Here is a 23,605-nt window from a genome sequence, read left to right on the forward strand (position 1 = left end):
GGAGGGACGGGATTTCAGGGAAACCTGGAGGGATTTGCATGAACTGATGTTGAGTGAGATGAGCAGAGCCGGAGAAACACCATACACCCTAACAGCAACATGGGAGTGATGTTCAAGCTTGAAGGACTCACTCATTCCATCAGTGCAACAATCGGGTACAATTTTGGGCTGTCTGCAGGGGAGAGTACCATCTGTATCCAGATAAGGAGCTGTGAAGTTTGAACAAAGTGCAAGGACTATTCCCTTTAATTTAGAAAAAAAAAACAGATAGCTTGTTGTCTGATCTTGTTACCTCTTAGACTTCTCTTCTCTTTAAGGATATGATTTCCCTCTCATCACATCCAATTTGGATCAAGATACAACATGGAAACAAAGTAAAGACTGACAGAGTGCTCTCTATGGGGGGGAGGGAGAGGGAAGCAAGATTGGGGGAAAATGTAAAACTCAAATAACATCTTTAATAAAAATAAATTTAAATTAAAAAAAAGAAAAATATGGATTGGGAGTCCAAAGACCATTGCTTTCCTCATCAATACCATGTGCCCTTCCCAGAACTTTGCCTTAGTGACTATGATTCTAGAATATTCTCTTCCTTATTATCTATACACATTCTAGTTGATTATTATATGCTTCACTAGATACCTTTCTCATTGTTTTCAAGTTAGCAGTGAATAGGAGTTGGTCTTGGCAGGAACTTTAACCACTGAACTAGAAGTAGTCAGTCTGGAGATGAGATCTGAAAACATCTCAACATTCATTGGAAATAATATCATTACTCAGAAGGAAAATATTAAGAAATTTATGAGCAAATTGATAAATAGGGATTGAACTGGTGATTTCAATATGTGTATTATGAAGATATATGAGTATATATTGGTGATAGGACAGTATTCATTTCTTTTCTTTTATTATGCCATTAAAGTGTAACAAACTAATAATAATTTACAGTTTTGAGAATAAAAACCTAAACTGTTTATATATCCTAATCTGGTTACAGGTCAAAGTGTCCTTAGACCTCTTCTCTTTTTTCCCCTTCTCTATATAGTCTCTCATTTGATGAGTTCAATGACTCCCATGAGTTCAATTTGCACCTCTGTGCAGATGACTTTCAGATCTATACATATACTTTCAGTTTCTCTCTTGAGTTCCAATCTCACATCAACAACTGCTTCTTGGACACTTCAAATCGTATGTCCCTTTGACATCTCAAATTCATCATCTTTCGTCACGCTCTCTCAAATACACCCTTCCCCAAATTTTCCTATTTCTGTTAAGGTTACCACCATCTTTCCAGTTTCCAAATTTCACAAATTCGGTAAGATAATTCTAACACTCTTGAACTCTATGATTCCATTTAGTTGTCAAATGCTGTCATTTCAACCTTGATTATATATCTCAAATCTACTCTGTTCTCTCCACTCACACTGCCACCATTTTAATAAAAGCTTCCAGAAATTCTCACCTATTGAAATAGCCTCCTAATTGGTCTTCATATGTCTCCTCATTCAATCTATCCTCCATACAGCTTCCAAAGTAATTTTTCTTAAATGTAGAACTGACTATATCACTCTCCTACTCAATAAACTTCAGTGGTTCTTGAATAACTGTCTCTTGAATAATAATATAAACTCTTATTTAGCATTTAAAGTCCTCCACAACTTGGCCTCAACTGAACTTTTCAACCTTGTTATGCATTAGTCTCCTTCCCATACTCTGTGCTCTAGCCAAACATACTTTCTTGATGTCCCTCAAACAATACATTCCCTAAGGAATGGCTCATGTGAGTGTCTGGAATATACCTTCTCCTTCCCTCTGCTTCAAATAATCCATTAAGTCCTTCAAAACTCAACTCAAGCTCCACCTTCTATCTGTTTTGGCTTGATTCTCCAGCTTCTGATAACCTCTTTCCCAAAAACTACCTTAAATTTATATTTTATTTATTCTGTATTTAGTAGTACCTGTACATTTTGACTCTTCTAAAAGAATATAAACTCCTTGAAGGCAAGAGGCTTTTTGTTTTGTTTTGTTTTGTTTTACTTTTTATTACCAATTCCTAGAAAAGTTCCTGGTATACTGCGGGTACTTGATAAATTCAAAGTTGGTTGCTAGACATTTCTGTAATTGTTATTGTGATTTTCTCCATTTAGAATATAAAGTTAATGTATAAATATGTTACAAAAACTTTTAAAAGATTGAAATGAATCTTCTGACAACTCCAAACTGCATGGGTACTATGAACAGAATGACCAGTACTCTATTGTTCCTCCCATTCAGCAATAGTTCAGCAAAGGTCTAAGGACCATTGTAAGGTCAAATTGCCTAAAACAGAGGAAGATAACCTGGAAGGTATATCTGGGCTTGCCCACAGATCTGACATGGGGGTTCTCTATCTTTAAAACTGGCCAGATTCTCTTTTGGTTCACATTATTTTCTTCAAGTCCTTCGCTCCAGATGATGAAGTTCACAATCTATCTGCAATTCAAGTGCCAGGAATTAAACCTGTAAGAAAAGGACTTCCTTTTCCTGCTTTTTCTTCCACCCTGGCTCCAAAAGATGACTGGGAGTGTTGTTTTCTGTTTGATTTGTCCTTTTGTGCTTTGTAACCAATGGTGACCCCCTACAAGACCCGAGTCTAAGCCATAGTGACCTTGGAGCTGGGGTTGCATGGGAGACTTACAGCCAGTGAGTTTGGCAGGGCAGCCCTAAGAAACCATCTTACTGTGAGTTGAGACTGAAGGAGTCTTGTTCTTGGAATCTAGGATGGTACTCTATAAGAAACAAGCTAATCCCCCCCCCACCAAGAATGAAGTGATATTAACTGGAGTTTCGTGTTCTAAAGTATGCTTGAATTATAATTGCTATTATACCTTTGTACATTTGCTATGAAACCCTTGAAGTAAATATTCTTTCAGCAACATGTCACTGCCACGCAAAGAAAAGGGACCAAGGAAAGATCTTAATCAGGTTCAGTTATGATGCTTCCTAAATTGAAATGGACTCCTTATATAACAATTTTTTTGTATAGTTCAGTTTGGATTGTTAATTTGTATTCAATCTTAATAATATAAATGCTAAATGTTACACACACCAATCTTTTATACTTTGATTCTCTAGTGTATGACTATAAAAAGACCCAGATTAGTATAAATAATGAAACCCCATGAAGAGATCACATCTATTCAGATTCAAATTATTTGAAGTTATAATTATATAAAACATAGTGTTGGTATCAGATTTCCCTGCTAATTTGAATAATATATGACCCCTATACAAGATTCCATTCTTTAAATTGATCAGGATCTCTCTAGCTATATGTTTCTGTTTTCCTTAGATATGCTTTTCCCGTTTTTGTTTCTCCCCCACTAATTAAAACTCTAATATGATGCTTATTTATCATTCTTGGTCAAGTGGTTAGTTTCCTATTCAGCCTATTTGGACCAATATATATAAAAATTATTGTAAAATCTTACCTGGCATTGTGAAAGAAAAGCAGGATGTGTTTCATTCATACTAGCTGTCTCACTTTCTACATTTCCAAATTGACTTTTAATGTCATAACTCCCAGGTCCTGGTACTCCCTGAATTACACAGTGGAAAAAAATTAAATTATTCATTAATGAGGTACCTTGAGGTAGAAGACAAGGGAGTAGCTAGTTATGTTTGAACTAAGTTATAATTAGATTTAAAAGAAGTCCCTGTATAAAATCATAGGAACAACTTTTTCTAAGGAAAAGATATTGCTTGGCATGCACAAAAAAAAAAACAAAAAAAAATCTCAGATGAAGCTTCTGGTCTTTCAGAAATACACCATTTCAGAATTTGAATGAACACTTTTTAAAAATTTCTCTTAGGTATTTCTATCCTATCTCATTTTTCTTTATTTTCCCTTAAATGACTAATCTACACTAATACACAAATGTGTATGTGCAATGTTCACCTGACTGTTCACTGCCAAGGGGAAGGGGTGAGAAGGGAGGGTGGAAGGAAATTATGTAACTTAAAGATATGCATAAGAATGTGGATGAATGTTGAAGAACCTTTATAATATGTAATTGGAAAAATAAAATATCAATTACAAAAAAGATACACCCCTTGCAATTCAATGTTGTCTTCTATGGACAAAGCTCAAAAAAATCTCAAGATGTTAAGGTTAAGATAAAATTTAATAATAATTTAACAAAAATAAAACAACTATTACAATTTAATTTTATAATTATCCTCTCAAAAATGATGTTTTTATTTTCTTTTAAAATTTAAGTTAACTATTAAAGTTTTAAAATTCCATAACAAAACTTAATCACAATTTCTTTTTTAACTGTACTTCCTTAGATAAGATGAAAACTATGCTGGGATATTATTGTGGCATAATAAATGTCCACAAGGATCACTCACTTCAAAAAAAAAAAAGACCTGAGAAAACTTATGCAAAGTAAAGTGAGCAAAACAAGGAAAACACTAGATATAGTAAAAACAATATTGTAACAAGGATCAACTATGAAAAACTTAGATGCCCTGATCAGTACAATGATCTAATACAATTCAAGAGGACCCATAATAAAAAAAAAATGCTATCCTCCCCAGGGGAAAAACTGATGGATTTTAAGAACAGACTGAGGTGTATTATTTTTCATTTCTTTATTTTTTTGCAACAGAGCTAATAGGTAAATGTTTTTTATGACATCACACATATAAATGATATCGTATGTTTGCCTTCTCAGTGCATTGGGGAGGAGGAGAGAAGGAATTTAAAATTCAAAATTTCATAAAGTAAGGGTTAGTAAGTGCTTAATAATTAAAAGTGTCCAAGAATTGAATGGCTACCTTAGGACAAGAGATCCTCCTTATTGGAAGTCTTCAAGAAAAGTATGAATGATCACATGTCAAGTATACTATAATATTCAATTTTTTATTTGAGTTGTATTAGATGGCCATTAAAATCATTTCTATTTCTAAAATTCTGAGATTCTGTGAATCAAAGTTAAAAGCAAACCAAAGGACAATCACCCAATAATGATTTTTACAAAAGAAGAGGCATAAAGTACATCTTTAAAGATAAATATGACCAAAAAAGGTTGAAATGTTCATATAAAAAATCAAATGGATGGGGAAATCAGTTTCTAAAAATCAGTTTCTAATAAAAGATGGCTACTTTTAAGTTGCGGTGGAGTCCAACTCCAATAATAATCAAAAAAGTACTAGAGAGGCAGTTAGGTGGTACAGTGGACAGAGCATCAGCCCTGGAGTCAAGAGGACCTGAGTTCAAATCTGCCCTCAAACACTTAATAATTTCCTAGTTCTGTGACCTTGGGCAAGTCACTTAACCCCATTGCCTGGCAAAAAAAAAAAGAACACTGGATAGGATGGTGATGAAAAATTGCCAAAGAAAGTTCAATAAGCTACTTCATGGGGTAGCTAGGTGGTGCAGTGGATAGAGCACTGGCCTTGGAGTCAGGAGTACCTGAGTTCAAATCTGGCCTCAGACACTTTAATAATTACCTAGCCGTGTGGCCTTGGGCAAGCCACTTAACCCTGTTACCTTGAAAAATCTAAAAAAAAAAAAATAATAAATAAGTTACTTCATATAGGCTAGGACTAAGCAAAAAGATAACTAGAAAGATGCAGATGTTAGAAAAGGGGTATTTACAAAGATGTCATCATGAATTTTATTAATTGACTAATTGACTGAAGCCCTAAGAGCTACTGTCATCACAACCAAGAAAACTTCAGGGAGAATAATTGAGCAAGGCAAATCTCTAAAAAAGGAAATATCAAGGAGGTCAATATATATTACCCCAATATATATTGGAGTAGTTTACATGCCAGGTTTATGGAAAGGGAAACAGTTTATGACCAAGGAAGAGATGGAGAACATCATTAAAAACAAACTAGATAATTTTGATTAAATTCAATTAAAAAGTTTTTGCACAGACAAAAACCACTGTAACCAAGATCAAAAGAAATGTAGTAAATTGGGAAACAATTTTTACAACTAGTATTTCTGTCAAAGGACTCATTTCTAAAATCTGCAGAAAACTAATTCAAATTTTCAAAAAAAAAAGCCATTCCCCAATTTACGAAGGATTTGCAAAGGCAATTTACAGATGAGAAAATCAAAGAAATCCATAGTCATATGAAAAATTGCTCTAAATTGGGGCAGCTAAGTGGTGCAGTGGATAGTGCACTGGCCCTGGAGTCAGGAGTATCTGAGATCAGATCCAGCCTCAGACACTTAGCTGTGTGGCCTTGAGCAAGCCACTTAACCCCATTGTCTTGCAAAAACTAAAAAAAAAAAAAAATTGCTCTAAATCATTACTTATTAGAGAAATGCAAATTATGAGATACCACCTCACACCTCTCAGACTGGCCAATATGACCAGAAAGGACAATGATCAATGTTGGAAGGGATGTGGGAAATCTGGAACACTAATACATTATTGGTGGAGCTGTGAATTCACCCAACTTTTCTGGATAGCAATTTGGAATTATGCCCAAAGGGCAACAAAAATGTGCATACCCCTTGATCCAGCAATACCACTACTGGGTCTATACCCTGAAGAGATGATGAAAAAGGGTAAAAACATCACTTGTACAAAAATATTCATAGTGGTCCTGCTTGTGGTGGCAAAGAATTGGAAATTAAGTGAATGTCCTTCAATTGAGGAATGGAAAGGGGGCTTAACAAATTGTGGTATATCTATGTCATGGAACACTATTGTTCTATTAGAAACCAGGAGGGATGGGAATTCAGGGAAGCCTGGAAGGATTTGCATGAACTGATGCTGAGGGAGATGAGCAAAATCAGAAAAACATTGTACACCCTAACAGCAACATGGGAGTAGTGATCAACCTTGATAGACTTGCTCATTCCATCAGTGCAACAACCAGGGACAATTCTGGGCCATCTGCAATGGAAAAATACAACCTGTATCCAGAGAAAGAATTGTGGAGTTTAAACAAAAACCAACAACTATTACCTTCAAATTAGGAAAAAAACCATTAACTTATTATGTAATTTTGCTATCTCTTATACTTTTCATCACATTCAACTGAGATCAATGTATACCATGGAAACAGTGTAAAGACTAACAGAATGCCTTCTGTGGGGGAGTGGGGGGAGGGAAGCAAGAATGGGGGAAAAAAATGTAAAAATAAAAATAAATAAAAATCTTTCCAAAAAAAGGAACTATAAAAAAAAAGAAACTCAAGCATAAAATACCTAGTCAAAATCACAGAAGATTTGGCAGCTGCCATTTAAAAAATAGACAAACTTGGAATTCAATATTCTAAAAAGTATATGAGAAAGGTAAGCCTTTATTGTAGAAATTTGTGGACAATTTAGAATACTATAGAGGAAAATATAGATCTTTAATGGACTAGATAATTTGAAATTTCATACATTCTTCATGAAATCATCAAAGTGGAGTATAAATTTTAAAACATGAACATGGAAGTCAAGAGAAAATTAGAAAAGTTAAATATGATAGATATTTGGGGATTGCTGAATGAGAATAGAAATAAGTCTGCTCAGCTGTGCATGAAAACTTTACAACATTAAAACCTCACAAATGCAGAAAAAATATCAAAAGACATTTTTAGCTAACCACAGTGCATATACATATACATTTATGTGTATGTATGTATATATTTATTAGAAAAAGAGAGAGAATCTTTGAAGAAAAGAGCAAAAAAATCATCTGGTGAATAATAATTTAAAAGCTAAGAACTGGTATATCAAAAAGCAAGACAGAGGGGGAAAGTATATGTTTTCATCAAAAAGCACAAAAGAAAAACATTTAAACAAACTTTTGTGATGAATTCAAAGAAGTCCCTAGAGTTCTCTATCTATTCTCATCAACAAAAGAGAAAAAAGTACAAATACATAAATTATGATTTTTTAAAAAAGATAAACCATAAATTTAAAAATTAAACACCAGATCAGAAATTGAAAAATTAAAGAAAATATTTTCAAAGCTGAAAGAAAAAAACCTTGAATTAATAAATAGAACCAGGAACTGTTTATTAATAAAATAGCTACAAGTTTAGCCAGTCTGATTTTTAAAGAGAAAGCAAAAGCAAATAGGTAGTATCTAAAAGAGAAAAATCACAATTGAAAATCAAAGACAGGTAACTTTCAAGAGTGGCTAGGTGGAGCAGTGGATCGAGCACCGGCTCTGGAGTCAGGAGTGCCTGAGTTCAAATCCGGCCTCAGACACTTAATAATTACCTAGCTGCATGGCTTTGGGCAAGCCACTTAACCCCATTGCCCTGCAAAAAAACTTTAAAAAAAGTGATAATTTTCAGAAAATTTATTACTGAATAATATTTCACCAAAGCTGAATCATATTTCAACAAAAACAACAAAAAACAAAATTTCCAAAAAGAGCTCACAGGTAAATTGGATAAAAACTTAACAAAAATATAAAATACAGAAATTAACATATAAGAAACAGATAATTTAAACTTAATTTTAGAAATTAAGAATTGAACCTACTATATATCAACTCTCAATGAAAAAAAAAGTTGAAGATTAGCAAATTCTATTACATGTTCAAAATTCTATCAATTTTTAAATATCTCAATATTCCCCATTTAAATAAAATTCACTAGACTATATTCACAAGCCATTCTTATACATTCCTCTTCACTTTATTATTACACAGACCTTTTGAAAATATTGTCCATGCTTGCTGTCTCCATTTCCTTTCCTTTCACTTATTATTCAGCCCTCTGGTCTCATTACAAAATTAAATTTTTTCTCTTCAAAGTTATAATTACCAAAATGGTGGATTTTCTCAATTCTCTTTCTTCCTGACTTATCCATCAAAACCCCAAAATAATCCATCTAAATTCAAAAAAGTGTCATAATTTCAAAAAGTGTTGTACTACATAAAATCTAAAGACCTTCAAATAAGATGAGGTAAAACAAAAATTATCCATTTCTCATCACTATTACTTAATATTGTACTAGAAATAGTAGCTATAATAATTACAAAATAAAAAGATTTTTCTTGTGGGCAATTAAATGGAATAAAGCACACAAAGAGGGAACACAAAAGTATTACTTTTGCAGATGACATGATAGTCTATTTATATAAAAGCAAAGAGCCAACTAAAATTTACTAAAACAATTGAGCTGACCAAATTTGAAGGCCTTATAATAAGCCTACATAAATCATTAGCATTTCTATATTATTCATAAAACCCAGAAGAAAATGATAAAAAGAAAACTTCCAATCAATATAATTACAGAATGTAATAAAATATTTGGAAGACTCCCTTCCAGGATATATATATCCACAGGAACTTAGGATCACAAATATAAAATATTACCAACAGAAATAAAAAGACAATAATTGAAGATACTACTTGTTCATGCCAGTATAACAAAAATGCAAATCAAACTAACAGAGAAATATTTTATGAAGTTACCAAAAAAAAGTCATCCATAGTAATAAAAGATCCAGTAAGTCAAGGGAAATAATGGAAAAAAAACAGAAGAAAGCATATCAGTACCAGATCTCATGATACACAACTATATATACATATATATATATATATATTATGAAATTACAATAATTATCCAATTATCAATAGTTATCAAAATAATTTTTGAATGTTAAAAAAATCAAGTTTAAAATTTTTGCCAATCAAATTTCTCCGATAAAGTTCTGATGGCCAAGATATAATACGAATTGATTCAAATATATAAAATTATGAGTCATTTCTTCAACAAACAGAAAAAAATGAGTAGGCAGTTATCAAAGAAATTTAAGTTAATAGAAATATGACAAAATGCTCCCAATCATTACATAATAATTAGAACAATATAATGTAAAACAATTCTGAGATTCCAATTCATACCTTCAAATTGGCAGATATGATCAAAAAGGAAAACAACAATTTAAGCACCATTGGTGGAGTTGTGAATTGGTCATTCCATTCTGGAAAGTAATATGGAACTATGCCAAAAAGTACAAAATTGTGAATTTTCTTTGACTTAAGGATATCATTATTAACCCTATACCCTAGAAATATCAAAGAAAGAGAAAAAGTAGGGGGCAGCTAGTGGTACAGTGAATTTAGCACCAGCCCTGGAATCAGGAAGACCTGAATTCACATCCAGTCTCCAATATTTTAATAATTACCTAGCTATGTGATCTTGGGCAAGTCACTTAACCCCCATTGCCTTGCAAAAATGAAAAAAAGAAAAGAAAAAGAAAGAAAGAGAAAAAGTATTTTTTGTAGAAATATATAGCTCTTTTTGTTATAAGAAAGAACTAGACTCTAAAAGATACCTCCAACTGGAGAACAGCTAAATAAATCAACAAATATAAATGTAGCAAAATATTATCATGCTGTAAGAAATTATGTAAATGATGGTATTAGAGAAACTTAGGAAGATTTATCTAATATAAGGGTGAAATAATATACCAGGAGAATAATATAACATTTTAAGTTAAAAACTGCTTTGAAAGACCTGGTAACACTAATCAGTGTAGTAACCAAACACAATTCCAGAAAAATTATTAGCATTGAACCAAGCACACTACACCACTTCCTGATGGAGAGGTGATGAAATCTGAAGCAGAATGTGATATCCGTTTTAAGAGAAGTCATTGTCAAAATTTATTTCATAGACTATATATTTTTTGTTATATGGATTTCACTTTTTTCCAGTGGGGAAAGAGAAGGGAAAGGAAGGGAGGAAGGAAGGAAGGAAAGGAGGAAGGGAGGAAGAAAAAGAAAAAAAGGAAGGGAGAAAGCGAGGTAGGAAGGGAATAAAGGAGTCACTGAAAATTTTGTTTGTTTTTAATGCACAATATAGAGGAAGGAGACCTCTATAGTATATATAGTATCCATTATATCTAAAAGCCATATTATATATTATATCCACTATATTTTTAAAAAACAAACAAGACCATTTTGAAAATTACATGTTCAATTTGTGCTTAAAAGGAAAAGAATGTACATTATATAGATCAGTAGTTTCATGGATAATATTACTCCTTTCTGTTCTATTTTTTTCCTCTAGATATGCTAGCTTTATTTGGTTCAGAATTTTTAAATTAAAAATCATAAAAATAAGTTTAGAGGATATGCCAAGGGTTGTACCCATATCCACCATTTTTTCTTTTTAAATCAGAATAAAGCCTCAACATATTGCATAGATAATCAATGGAGGATTTCTGAAAAGTCATGGCAAAATATTATTTTTAGCATAGGATAAGAAGACATGAATAGACTACATAGTATCATAAATATTTTGTCTTTGAAATATCATCAAACAACTTTTTGTGAAAATTTACATCATGGCCCTATTTTAAAAGTTTAGGGTCAATCTGAATAATATTTATTTACATTTAAAAACATATCACAATAATAATTGCCTAGCTGTGTGACCTTGGGAAAGTCACTTAATTCCATAGTCTTAAATTAATAAAATTTTAAAAAAACATTTAAAAACATATAACAAATAAATTTATTTAATTCTTAAGTGAACTATATTCATATATCATTTTTCATTACTACCTAATATAACTGTACCTCTCCAATTGGGTCAATGATGACATATTTTGGTTAACAAAACTAAATGATTTTTTCCTTTTCCAGTACTAATGAAAATGATTCTACTTTGATTTCTAAAAATGTACAATATCAAGCAACTCTGTTTTGTATTCTATTTAATGACTCCCCTGAAAAAAGTTTATATGTAATTTTAAATGAGCATATTATAAAAATTCTTCAATGTGATTCTTATCTCAGTTATAAATTATTATAATACTTAGTACCATCTGTTTAAAAAAATAAAAATTTTACTCTTCTCATTCAAAATAAAATATGTTTAATGATGGGGTCCCAGATGTAGGCAGTACTCGGCAACAAATTACTAATGGTTGATTGGATATAGTTTAATGAACGTCCTTAATTTTGCAGTATTGAAAAAAGTTTTATTTCTATTTCTATTCTATTTCTGCTTACTCACATAATTATAAATTAAAATTTAATCCATTCAGAAGACATCATACATTGCAAGGTTTTAATCACCACAACAAACTTACTTTATATATTCAAAAGATTAAATATTTGCATTAAATCAAATAACCATTGTAAGGAACACAAATATAAACGCAAATCAAATGGAAAAGTAATTCAGCTTCAATCAATAATGATATTGAAATATGTTCCTGGGTCTCATAAGTTGTACTTACATTATAAGCAATTCAAATCGAAAATTAAACAGTGACAGAGAACAGTTTGCTACATTAATGTTACACCAATTGTCCTGCCATATGCTAACCAAAGAATTGAAAATAAAAAGTATTTTTAATTATAAAACTATTCATTTAAGATAAACAATATCTAAATATGAAAATATCAAAATAGGAACATCTAAATGGGAACTATGTAGATCTTTAAGGGCTGCAAAGTACTTGACATATATATCTCACTGAATCTTCCCAACAATCTTATAAAGTTATTGTTATCCTTATTTTATATAAACTAAGAGAAATTTAATAACATCATCAGGATCACATAACTAGTATCAAGTAAATATATTTTATAAAAAGTAAGTTATTTTAAGTGGTTAACTAATAGGGAGAGGAAGAGAACTAATGAGGACCCGATCCAATAGTATTAGAAGAGATACCCCCTCCAAACCTCTCAGGATCGCATCATGAATGGGAGACTAAGATCCAAGCATACTTGAAACTTGACTATGGTTTTGCTAAAGTAGATTGTATCTTCTAACAATGTTGTCTTAATATCTGTCCTCTTTATTCTTGAGCTGTCTGATCTTAACTGGTCACCTGCTATAGAAATGGGTGCCAACATTGCTATGAAGATGAAAACACTTTTATTATAGTATTGGGGGTGCTGAGATTGCTTTGTGGAGACTTCTAGGAAGAAGACACCAGAAATGAAGCAAACTGGGTCAAGAGCTATATCCTGTGGACTTTTTTAGTTGAGTATTTAGGGCAGTCTCTGAACTTTATAGTCATCTTATCTTCCCTACAAACATATTATCCTACTTATATACGTGCAATCTGTCCCTTTCTTACATTCTAAATAAAACTACTGGAGTAATTACTGTGACATAGCCTTTTGATCTCAGTCCTTAATAATTCTGGATTCAAGTAAGCAGGTTAAATTCACTTAATGGGAGTGGCTATGTGAGGATATGATGATGCAACTGTGAAATGGTTGGGTGGATTTTTTCCTTTTACAATCTTTAGGTTTCAAGGCTAACTTATCAAAGAGAAAGACCTATACCAAGGCGGGGGAATTGTCTGAGAAGGGACTATACACACACACACACACACACACACACACACACACACACACACATATATATGAAATGGCAAAGAAAGAAATGACAGTACTTAATAACTGATTGGATATGGGGGATAGGAGTGAAGAGTAAACTAACAAAGGAAGATGAACAGATTGTGAACCTGGGTAAATGGGAAGATGGTGATACCTTCATGAGAAATAGGGATATTCAGAAAAGGGTAGGCTTGAAGAAGGAAAAAGACAGTGAATGATTGTGGGCATGTTGTGTTCAGGTTGTCTTCTGAGACATCTAAATTTGATTTGTCTAAAACCCAATTTTAGATGAAAAACTGGAGGTGAGGAGAGAGGCTAAATCTGGAAAAGTAGATCTGAGAATCATCTGCATAGAAGTAATTGAAACCATAAGTGCTGAGGAAATCGCTAAGTGAAATAGTATACAGAGAGAAGAGGGCCCAGAGCATTCCTGGGCACACTCAATGGTTAGTGCTCAGATAGGTAGGAGAAGAACCAAGAGAGATCAATGTCATGGAAATCTAGAGAAAAGAAGGAACTATATTAAGGAGGCAATGATCAAGATTGCTGAAAAAAAAAAAGAACATTATATCTGGTAATAAATAAATTGTTAGTAACTTTGGAGAGAACAGTTTCAGTTGAAAGAAGATGAAAATAAAAAACTTCTTAAGACAGGAAAATGGGAAAAATGAGTTATAAATTGATGAATTTGGTAGGAGAAAGCTGTCTTACTTGCAACAAGATTCTTGTACTACTTTAGATTTTTTTTGTATTCTTCATATATTGTAGGATTTATATATCAGTGTTTATATTACTGTCATAATACAAAATCTATTTTAATAAAAGAAATATTTAAAATAAATGTAGTCTTCTGAGCTATCCCCCCCCCCACTTACAAACAAGACTGGGTTCTCAAAGAGGAGCTGCTACCTCAGGTTCTTAAGATAACCCTGAGGGATGTAGTCCCAAATTTACAGTTCTAGAGCCCCTAGCATGCTTATCATTTACAATCAGAGATAAGACACAATTAACTCTCAGCAAAAGAATTAGCAAAACATAGTAAACTGAAAAACATTTTTCTCCATAAACCTGGGATACATTCTCCCATGAATACAAAAGTTATATACAAAAAAGTGAACCTATAATCTTATAACATGTAGGATGCATGGAGGCAAAGGTGACTCAGTACCCCTGGTCCTGCAGGGTCTAAATGACTTTTCTTCCTTCAGAGTCCTCTTCAAGTCACCTTAAGTGCAAAATTCTCTAGGCTCCCAATGTTTTTTCCTTTCCATTATTTCCAGGGCTCACCCTTTCTTCAGTCTATAGACACCTCTCTTCTCCACTGCCAAAAGTCCTATTTCTCAAAGAAATTTCTGAATCAATTTCCATCTGGAGGGTACACCTCTGCTCCCTGAAGTATGCTTCAAATATTCTGAAATGATGAATCCTTGAATTGCTGGAGGTATTTATCTCTGTGAAAGTCACTGCCAGTCCCCATGGCAGACAGGTGGGAGATGAGGAGAGAAATGCCCTCCCTTCTAAGAGAAGGCACCTCTTTATTTTTAGTTTTATTTATTTAAGGCAATGGGGTCGAGTGATTTGCCCAAGGTCACACAGCTAGGTAATTATTAGGTGTCTGAGGTCACATTTGAACTCAGGTCCTTCTGACGCTGGGGCCTGTGCACTATCCACTGTACCACCTAGCTGCCCCCTGAGAAGGCACTTCTAAGCCTGAACTTCCACCTTGAATTACCTCTTTAATACCTTACAAAGGCATATCTTAATTTTGTTTGTCCAAAGATGTTGGTGTCTCCAATTCTATATTCACTTTCCCCTCCAAAAAATGTTTCATATGTATATAGATATATATATATATATATATATATATAACTAGTTTAACATCCTGTTAACATATTAAAATTTTATCATCTGTGACTAAATACTGGTATTAATAGATTTAGAGGAGTAAATTCACCCCTTTTCATATATGGAAATATATACAAAAATTTTTTAGAAAAAGAAATATTTTCTGGTTTCACATTTTCTAGTAATCCATGTATGAGCAAAACCTGGTAGGTTTATGTAATAAAAATAATCTACTTACAAGTAGTAGCCCTGTGAAGTATATGAAATAAATAGATTTTAAAGATGAGGAAACTGAGGTTCTGAAGGATGAAGTTACTTCCATGATCTGAAAGCCATAAATTTGAGGCAGGAATCAAGCTGAAGTCTCTAGACTCCAGAGTTATTTCAAGAACTTTATATTGGCTCTTGAAAGCTGTGTGGGGAATACAAATGTGCAACAACCACAACAACAACAAAAATGGACCTAAATCTTACGATGTGAAGAAAAATATAGTGTCTTATAATGTATTTCTAATTATTTGATTCCACATATTTCTCTTAGCAGTGCCAGAAAACCAGATAATATACTTCTTTGACAGGGCCAAAATAAACTGCTATGAATTGTAATAATGAGAAATGTGATTTCATTATTGAGCAATAATTTTTAAGAGTAGACCTTCATTCTCTATGATGGCATAGTATATGCAAAAGAAGTCCTCTTACTTTTTTTTAAATGAAGTAAGCAAGGTCAGTGAAATAATATCTGATTTTTAAATAATTTAATTTCACTTCAAAGTACCTAAAGACTTAGGAATTAATCTTTAATTTTTCAGATTTCCTATTTTTAGTTTTTCTCCTGATAGGTATGTAAGGATTGGTCAATAAGGGTCCAATCATTAGGGCATACTTGCATTTGGCCTCTCTTGTGGGTCATATACAGAGCCGGCACAGAAATTAATTGGCTAGTTCCTATTCAATATGTGGAACTTCAGGAGGCCTGTTTCCAGCCATAAATGACTGAATGTTAATCTCTAGATCCTCTTCCTTTCTGGTAGCAAGGGAGACAGAACCATCGTGAGCTTCTTGGTAAGGGGAAGAGCTACATTATCTCCTCCTCAAGTTGTGAACATCACTTTATTTCTTTTCTGTTCAACCTTTCTAAGTTTTAGGTGAATGAATATATGAAACAGGGAATGTATAAATAAACAGGAACTCCATTAGAGCCTTCAGAAGTCAAACTAGCACCTGAAGACAATAAGAGAATTTTGCAGATAGCCTGCAGTCCTTTATTCAAAGATGGCAGATGCTTCAAAGATCATTACTGCTTTATGCTAGAGAAATTCTCAAAAGGCACTAATCTTCAAAGCCAACAGAGTTGGGGAAGCTGTGAAGATTGCACAAAAAGGGAAATGGACTTTCAGTCTTGCACTGAAAAGTATAGCTAGTCTACACTTTTTCTCCTCACATGAGAATTATGACCATTATAAAGTTGGAGCCCATTCTCCAGGTACTTTGTGTCTGCCCACTTTTCCCTGTTAAGCCAACTACACTCACAACCTTGTTATCCTCAATCCCTTACATTTGCCCAATTAATGTCTTTGCACTTTACCCTCACCCTGTCTCTCCTATATGTCTCCTCTCCCCTCACACAGTTGCCACCCTAGGACAGGCCTTATCACTTTATATCTGGATCTCCCCAACTTGAATTTTTTCTCATTCCAGACCATCTTCCACTAAGGTGTCAGTGATCACTGGAAAGCACAGGTCTGTCCACATCACACCCTATCTCCCAATTTAATAAATTCAAGTGGCTTCCTATTACCTCCAACATCAAATATAATTCCTTTGTTTTAATATAATATAATTCTTTTGTTTCACAAACTGGCCACATTTCCAGTTATCTTATAGCTCATCCCTTTCCACATACTCTACAATCTGGCAGCACCAGTTTTTTTGCTTTGCCTCACATGTTACACAACATCTTCTAGCACTCTGCCTTTTCTACATCCACAGGGCTTACCCCTTGAATGCTAATGGAGTTATTTCTTCTCATAGTCAGTGCGATTTGGGGAAAGGGTCCAGAGGAGGTGCTATGTGCATCTGAGAGACAGAATGGTGTAAAAACAGAAAACTGACCTAGAAGAAAGACCTGGACTTAAGTCCTGTCTCTAACACAAATTGGCTATATGATCCTGAACAGGTCACTTAACCTCTCAGTGACCTAGAAAACTCTCTGGACCTAAAAACTGCAGAAAAAGAGTCATATTACATTATTTTAGTCTTAGAATATTACATCTGAGAATTCTCAAAGCAGTGAAATCATGGGTCTAACTGTTTATCTCTAACCTATAAACTTATATATACTAGGTTTGGAAGTTTCTTATTTCTCTCTAGATTTTCAGTTTGTTGTATTCAAATAAATTGGTCTATTTTCCTCCCTAAAAGTTCTCTTATTATGGTTGAAAAAGGGATTATAACTAAGTCCCATCTGAGACCTGAGCTCCATGTCTTTGGTCAAGCTACCACTCATGAAACTCCTGAGGATGGGCATGTCCATGAAACCAAGGCTCAAAAGAGAGAACTAAGGGAAGATATAAAACAAGAGAATGGGATGATGGGCATAAAGGCATCAATTTATGCCAGAGGCTGCTCTTGAGTCCAATTCTACCTCCCTACTCTAGGAACCAGTGCTACGGAGATGTAGTTAGCATTCGGTACCTGTATCACCCTTGGGAGCTAACAAACACTGGATAGTTCCCAGATAGCCCGTACCAGAACTGAAAAAGAATCAGTGACTGAGAACAGAATGACATTAGCTGCACTCTAGTTTGTTAAGATTTTACATTGGGGAATTTTTTGCTGATTTTCCAGTTGTGACAGAGGCTAAACCTCATCATCTTGAACTGTCATAAAACTCCTGGTTTCAGAACATAACTATATACTAATGGGAGCTGCCAGGGTCTAAAGAGAAACAACTATGCATAGATTTTCTATTATTGCTTTATATATTTGCATTTATTTTACATGAAAACTAAAAAATATGCATTTAAGCCTGTCTGTTTATGTGTGGCTGACTCCCATAAACCAAGATTATGTGACTTTGGGATTTTCCAGTAAGTGGGGCCTCAGAGCTAATTTGCTGGCAATCCCTCAGAGGAGAGGTTGAGCTGGAGACTGGTCACCCATTCTATGGTGCTTCCCAAATATTTCCTATGGATTAAGGGCTGTGTAATACCAAGAGAAGAATAGGTACTTCTTGGACCTTGGAAGTTTTGGAGAAAAGGATCAGATCAGGGGTTAATATCACAATCTGACAGTTAACTGATTAGCTGTTTCTAATATGTAGAATGGCATAGGGAGTTGACCTTGGTATCAGGAGGATCTGAATTCAAGATTCACCTCTGACATGTACTTTAGGAACAACAATCTGTAGCTGTCTAGCGAATAGATTAGAAATAGCAGAGATCAGAGGCAGGAAAATCAAGTAAGAGAATATTGCAGAAGTTTAGGTGACAGATGACGAAGTTCTAAAACAGTATAGTTGTGTAGTTTGGTGGGGAAAAAAGAGAACTGAAAAGAGGTGGAGGTAAAGGGAAGCAAAGAGTTAAAGATAACTCCTAAAGTGCAAGTCTGTCATCTTTGTTAAGAATTAAGCAAATTGGTGGATGGAGCAGAAGGAAGGAAGTGGGTTTAAATTTTATTTAGGGAAGGAGGGACCTCTATATGGAATTTCCAGTGAGGATATTCCCTTGATGAAAGACAATCAAGCATATCCCCACAAATGTTCTGCAGCCTGGACTTTTGACCAGGGGATTAAAAAGATTAAGACAAGTGACTAGGGTCACAAAGAGAACATATGTCAGTGGCAGGACTTGAACGCAGGTTTCCAAGTTTCCATGCTACTGAAGTCAGCTCTCTATCCAATATACCATATGGACTCATAAATGTCTCTTATAATCATTTCAAAAGAAGTATTTTTAAACTCAGCTTACTACAATTTATGGAAGGGCAACCCTAATAATAGATGCTGTTATACATATGACTTTCTAAATTTTTCAAGTTACTTTGAAAATGTCTCATTTTGGCAGAGCTAAGATGGTGGACCAAGGTAGGATCTCACCTAAACTTTCCCAAATTACCCTCCACAACTTTAAAATAATGCTTCAAATAGAATTCTGGAGTAGGAGAATCAAAAAAATAAAAGGTTAGAATAAAACAATTTTTCAGCCCAAGAAAAATTATAAGGCAGGAATGGAGTCCAATGTAGGTCAGCCTCAGTGCCGGCAGAGAAACCTTGGTGGTGATTCCAACAGAAACAGCAACACTTTGGGAGTTCTCAGCCCATAGACAGTAAGATGGTCAGACAACAAAGTAGAAAGAAATTACAGGGGACTCTTTGCCAGTGCTCATTTCTGAACCATGTTGTATTGTACAGATGCAGTTCCAAGTTCTAGTTCAAGAGTAAAGAGGACTGGCTATGAGGGAGCTGGAGATTTGATCATAGTTCCAAGCAGAAGAGTCCTTGTAGTAACTCACAAAGGAATAGGAGCCCTGGTGTCAGTTCAAAGGCAGAAAGGAACACCAGCACATCCACACCTATTCTGAACAGCATGGAAGCACCAGACCCCAGAACTAGTTCTGAAAATAGCAGCACAAAAAAACCCTGAAGCTTAATATACTGCCTCCTCCACTCTGGAAGCAGAGCCCAATATAAAGTTAAAAGTCAAGAAATAATCTGGGAAAATGAGGAAACAACAAAGAAAAGGAATCTGACCATAAAATTTACAATGGTGAAAGGGAAGATCAAAACACAAACTCAGAAGAAGGAAACTATTATAAAATAGATGCAAGCAAAACCCAAAAGGAAAATGCAAATCAGAAACAAGACCAACAAGAATGCCCAGGAAAAAGTTTTTAAAGAAATTTAAAAATCGTATAAGAGAGGTAGACAAAAAAAATGAGAAAAGAAATTAGAATGACACAAAAGAATTATTAAAAAGTTAGTCAAAAGCATGGTAAACTGAAGAAAATAATACACTAAAAAGTAGAATGAGCCACCTGAAAAAAGGCATACAAAAATTCATGGGGAAAAAAGAACTCTGCAAAAAGTAGGACAGGCACAATTGAAAAAGACATATAAAAGCTCACTAAAGAAATTACTCACTAAAGAAATCCTCCTTAAAAATTAGAACTGAGAAAATGAAAGCTAATGATTCCATAAGACATCAAGAATCAAGAAAAAAGTAAAAAGTGATAAAATGGAAGAAAATGTGAAATATCTCATTGGAAAAATAACTGACCTGGAAAAGAGATCTGGGAAGGATAATTTTAAGAATTACTGGATTTCTTTTTTTTTTAGGTTTTTGCAAGGCAAATGGTATTAAGTGGCTTTCCCAAGGCCATACAGCTAGGTAACTATTAAGTGTCTGAGGCCGGATTTGAACTCAAGGACTCCTGCCTCCAGGGCCAGTGCTCTATCCACTGTGCCACCACCTAGCCACCCCAGAATTACTGGATTTCTGGAAAGCCATGACCAAAAAACATGAAAATAGACATCATATTTCAAGAAAGTATCAAAGAAAACTTCTTTGATAGTCTAGAACCAGAGGGGAAAAACAGAAATTGAAAGAATATTGATTACTGCCTGAAAGATATACAAAAATAAAAACTTCCAAGAATATTATAGTCAAATTCTAGAGTTCCCACATCAAAGAGAAAATTTTGAAAAGATGGAAAGAGAAAGAGAATTTAGAACTCTTTTTTAACAATCATATGTAAACGTACAAGTATCATTGGCCTATAAAAGCTAATTGCAGACCAGGGTTTGTAATACATTGGGTAGAAATTAGCTATTGCTTTGAGATAGGAAGCAGGGGAAAGAACAACTACGTTTCCTTTAAATATATAGAGCACTGACTCAGGAATCAGGATGACCTGAGTTCAAATCCAGTCTCAGACACAAGTCACTTAACCCCATTGCCTTACAAAAAAACAGAAACAAAAAAAAAAATGCAACCAAGACAAAAATAAAATAAATCATAAAAAATAAGTAGAAAATCTCTCTTTAGATCCTCTAGCAGCAGAAATATAACTCAAAGAGAGTCTAAGTGACTGATCCACCACTGGATAACTAATAATGGTCAGAGGAAAACAATGAATTCAGATTTTTGCCAAGACCAAATACTCTTTCCCCCTACCACTCTGACTCTGAGTAAGCATCATAATCAATCAATATGAAAAGATTATCAAATGTGACCTAAGGGTTGTAAGATAGAGATCATATTCTTTAGATAACATGAAATCAAATATCAGTCTTTTTTAGATCAAAAGAAATATTAGATTTATAGTTAAAGACCTTGTCACTTGATGCTTAGTCAGTTGTAAAATAGGAGGAAATTCTCTAGGTGACCTCAAAGATCCATTCTATTTCTAAATCTAGGGCAAAGTTTAGTTAACTATCATTGAAACTTTGCATTAACCCTAACATAATAACATTTATAAATTTATCTCTTATACTAAGTATTTCTATAACTAGTCAATGAAATACACTATAATCCAGTTCTATTTTGTATCCCCAGGAAATAGAGTTTAGTTATAGAAGTAACCAAAATGAACTCTGAAATAGCCCAAAAGTCTCAGAAACTAGCATAGTAACAAAACTACAGCACATCATTAAATAATTCTGAGAATTTTCCTCCTAGAGACATTTTAATAGTATTTTAGGGCAGCTAGGTGGTGCAGTGGATAGAGCACCGGCCTTGGAGTCAGGAGTAACTGGGTTCAAATCTGACCTCAGACATTTAATAATTACCTAGCCATGTGGCCTTGGGCAAGCCACTTAACCCCAATGCCTTGAGAAATCTAAAAAAAATAGTATTTTAAAGGCTAGATTGATTTTTGAAAAATAATTTTGATAGAAGTTAATATAATATCATTGACTAATGATTATATAAATTATTTCTTCTAAATTAGTATCATCAGTCCATACTATTAATGAAAATAAATTCACAAATATTAAGTTATGCTCACAGTGCATTCGAATCATACTTCATCATACTTCAAGATCCCAAATTCTGAATTTCACTCTAATCTCAGATGATTTCACCTTACCCAGTCCCTCAATTCCTATCATAATGAATTCTTGATCTCTGAACTCAGATTTTACTTACCTCTTTACCAAGCACAGACACTCTAGACAAGCATTTCAATATATGTGATGGTCTATATTGTACAATTTTAATTTCTAAAAGTTGAACTTTAACATATATTTAAATCAGGACAGACTCCTACTTGATTAGTAAACCTTTATTTGGAATGATAAATAACGTAATTGCTTTTCCCCTGCTTCCTATCTCAGAGCAATAACTGATTTCTACCCAATTTATTACAAACCCAGTCTGCAATTAGCTTTTATAGGCCAATGATACTTGCACATTTGTTTACATATGATTGTAATATTGACTCTGTGATACTCCTTACAGTAGTTGTTTCGAATCTTTTCATTTTTCTTCAAAATCTACACCACATTTCTCTTCAAAATCCACAAACCCTATAGTATCAAGTAGAAAATATTTTTTTTTATTTTATTTGGACATCATCCATTGCCTCTAACTTAACAAAATACCAAAATTTTGGGAAAGCAGAAAAATAAATAAATAAATAGATGATGATAGATAGATAGATAGATAGATAGATAGATAGATAGATAGATAAATTGCTTTGAGGAAATGGGTGATGCAGAAGATATTGTACTTGGTTTGAAGTTAGGAAGACCTAACTTAGAATTCAACTTAGACATTTACCAACTGTATATTCCTCAGTATGGCACTGTTTGACTCAGTTTCCTTCTATAAAATGGGGATAAGAATAATACCCACTTCACAGGATTCTTCTAACAAAATCTTAGTAATACTTATTAAAAAAAAGCATTAAACATGGTGCCTGGCAAATAATCATAGATTAATGTTTATTCCCTTCCCTTGTCAACCCTATCTATGTATTTTTCTCCTGCTCAAGACAGTAGATGTAAGTATAGATAAGTCAAATCTGAATTATAATTCATAAATCTAGAGTTCATTAAAATGATAAAAACAAGGTTCAATAGGAAATGAGGGAGTGGGTGAGGTATAAACATATGAGTTTGGAGCTATTGAAATGAAATTCAGAATTTAAGATCTTGAATGTTTTAGTGTGATCCAAATACTGTCCTTAGCCTATTTATTTTTCAAAAATTTGTATTTTATCCCTCCTGTGAAACCCAATTAGCTAATCTAGACCTGCCTTTAGTTTATGTATAAGTGGATTTCAATTGAACTAGGTCCTTCTTTTTTCTGAGGGGGGGGTAGATAAAGTGGAGATTACTGCTGCCCTACCTCTCCCCAGCATGTATCACTTCTCCCTGAGGAGATTTACCACCATATATACTTCTGTCATGCACTTGTCATACACTTATGAT

At 33.7% G+C, this 23,605-nt stretch overlaps 1 protein-coding gene across 1 annotated transcript in view; it reads right to left on the reverse strand.

The window, feature by feature from the left end:
• STPG2 (sperm tail PG-rich repeat containing 2) overlaps positions 1 to 23,605 on the reverse strand; it is a 405,935-nt gene that overhangs the window by 278,834 nt on the left and 103,496 nt on the right. Inside the window, exon 8 of the mRNA XM_074228044.1 lies at positions 3,471 to 3,578. Coding sequence (XP_074084145.1) covers positions 3,471 to 3,578 — 108 coding nt within the window. The remainder of the gene's footprint in view (positions 1 to 3,470; positions 3,579 to 23,605) is intronic.

The sequence above is a fragment of the Macrotis lagotis genome, chromosome 3, assembly GCF_037893015.1.
Source record: "Macrotis lagotis isolate mMagLag1 chromosome 3, bilby.v1.9.chrom.fasta, whole genome shotgun sequence".
NCBI lineage: Eukaryota > Metazoa > Chordata > Mammalia > Peramelemorphia > Peramelidae > Macrotis > Macrotis lagotis.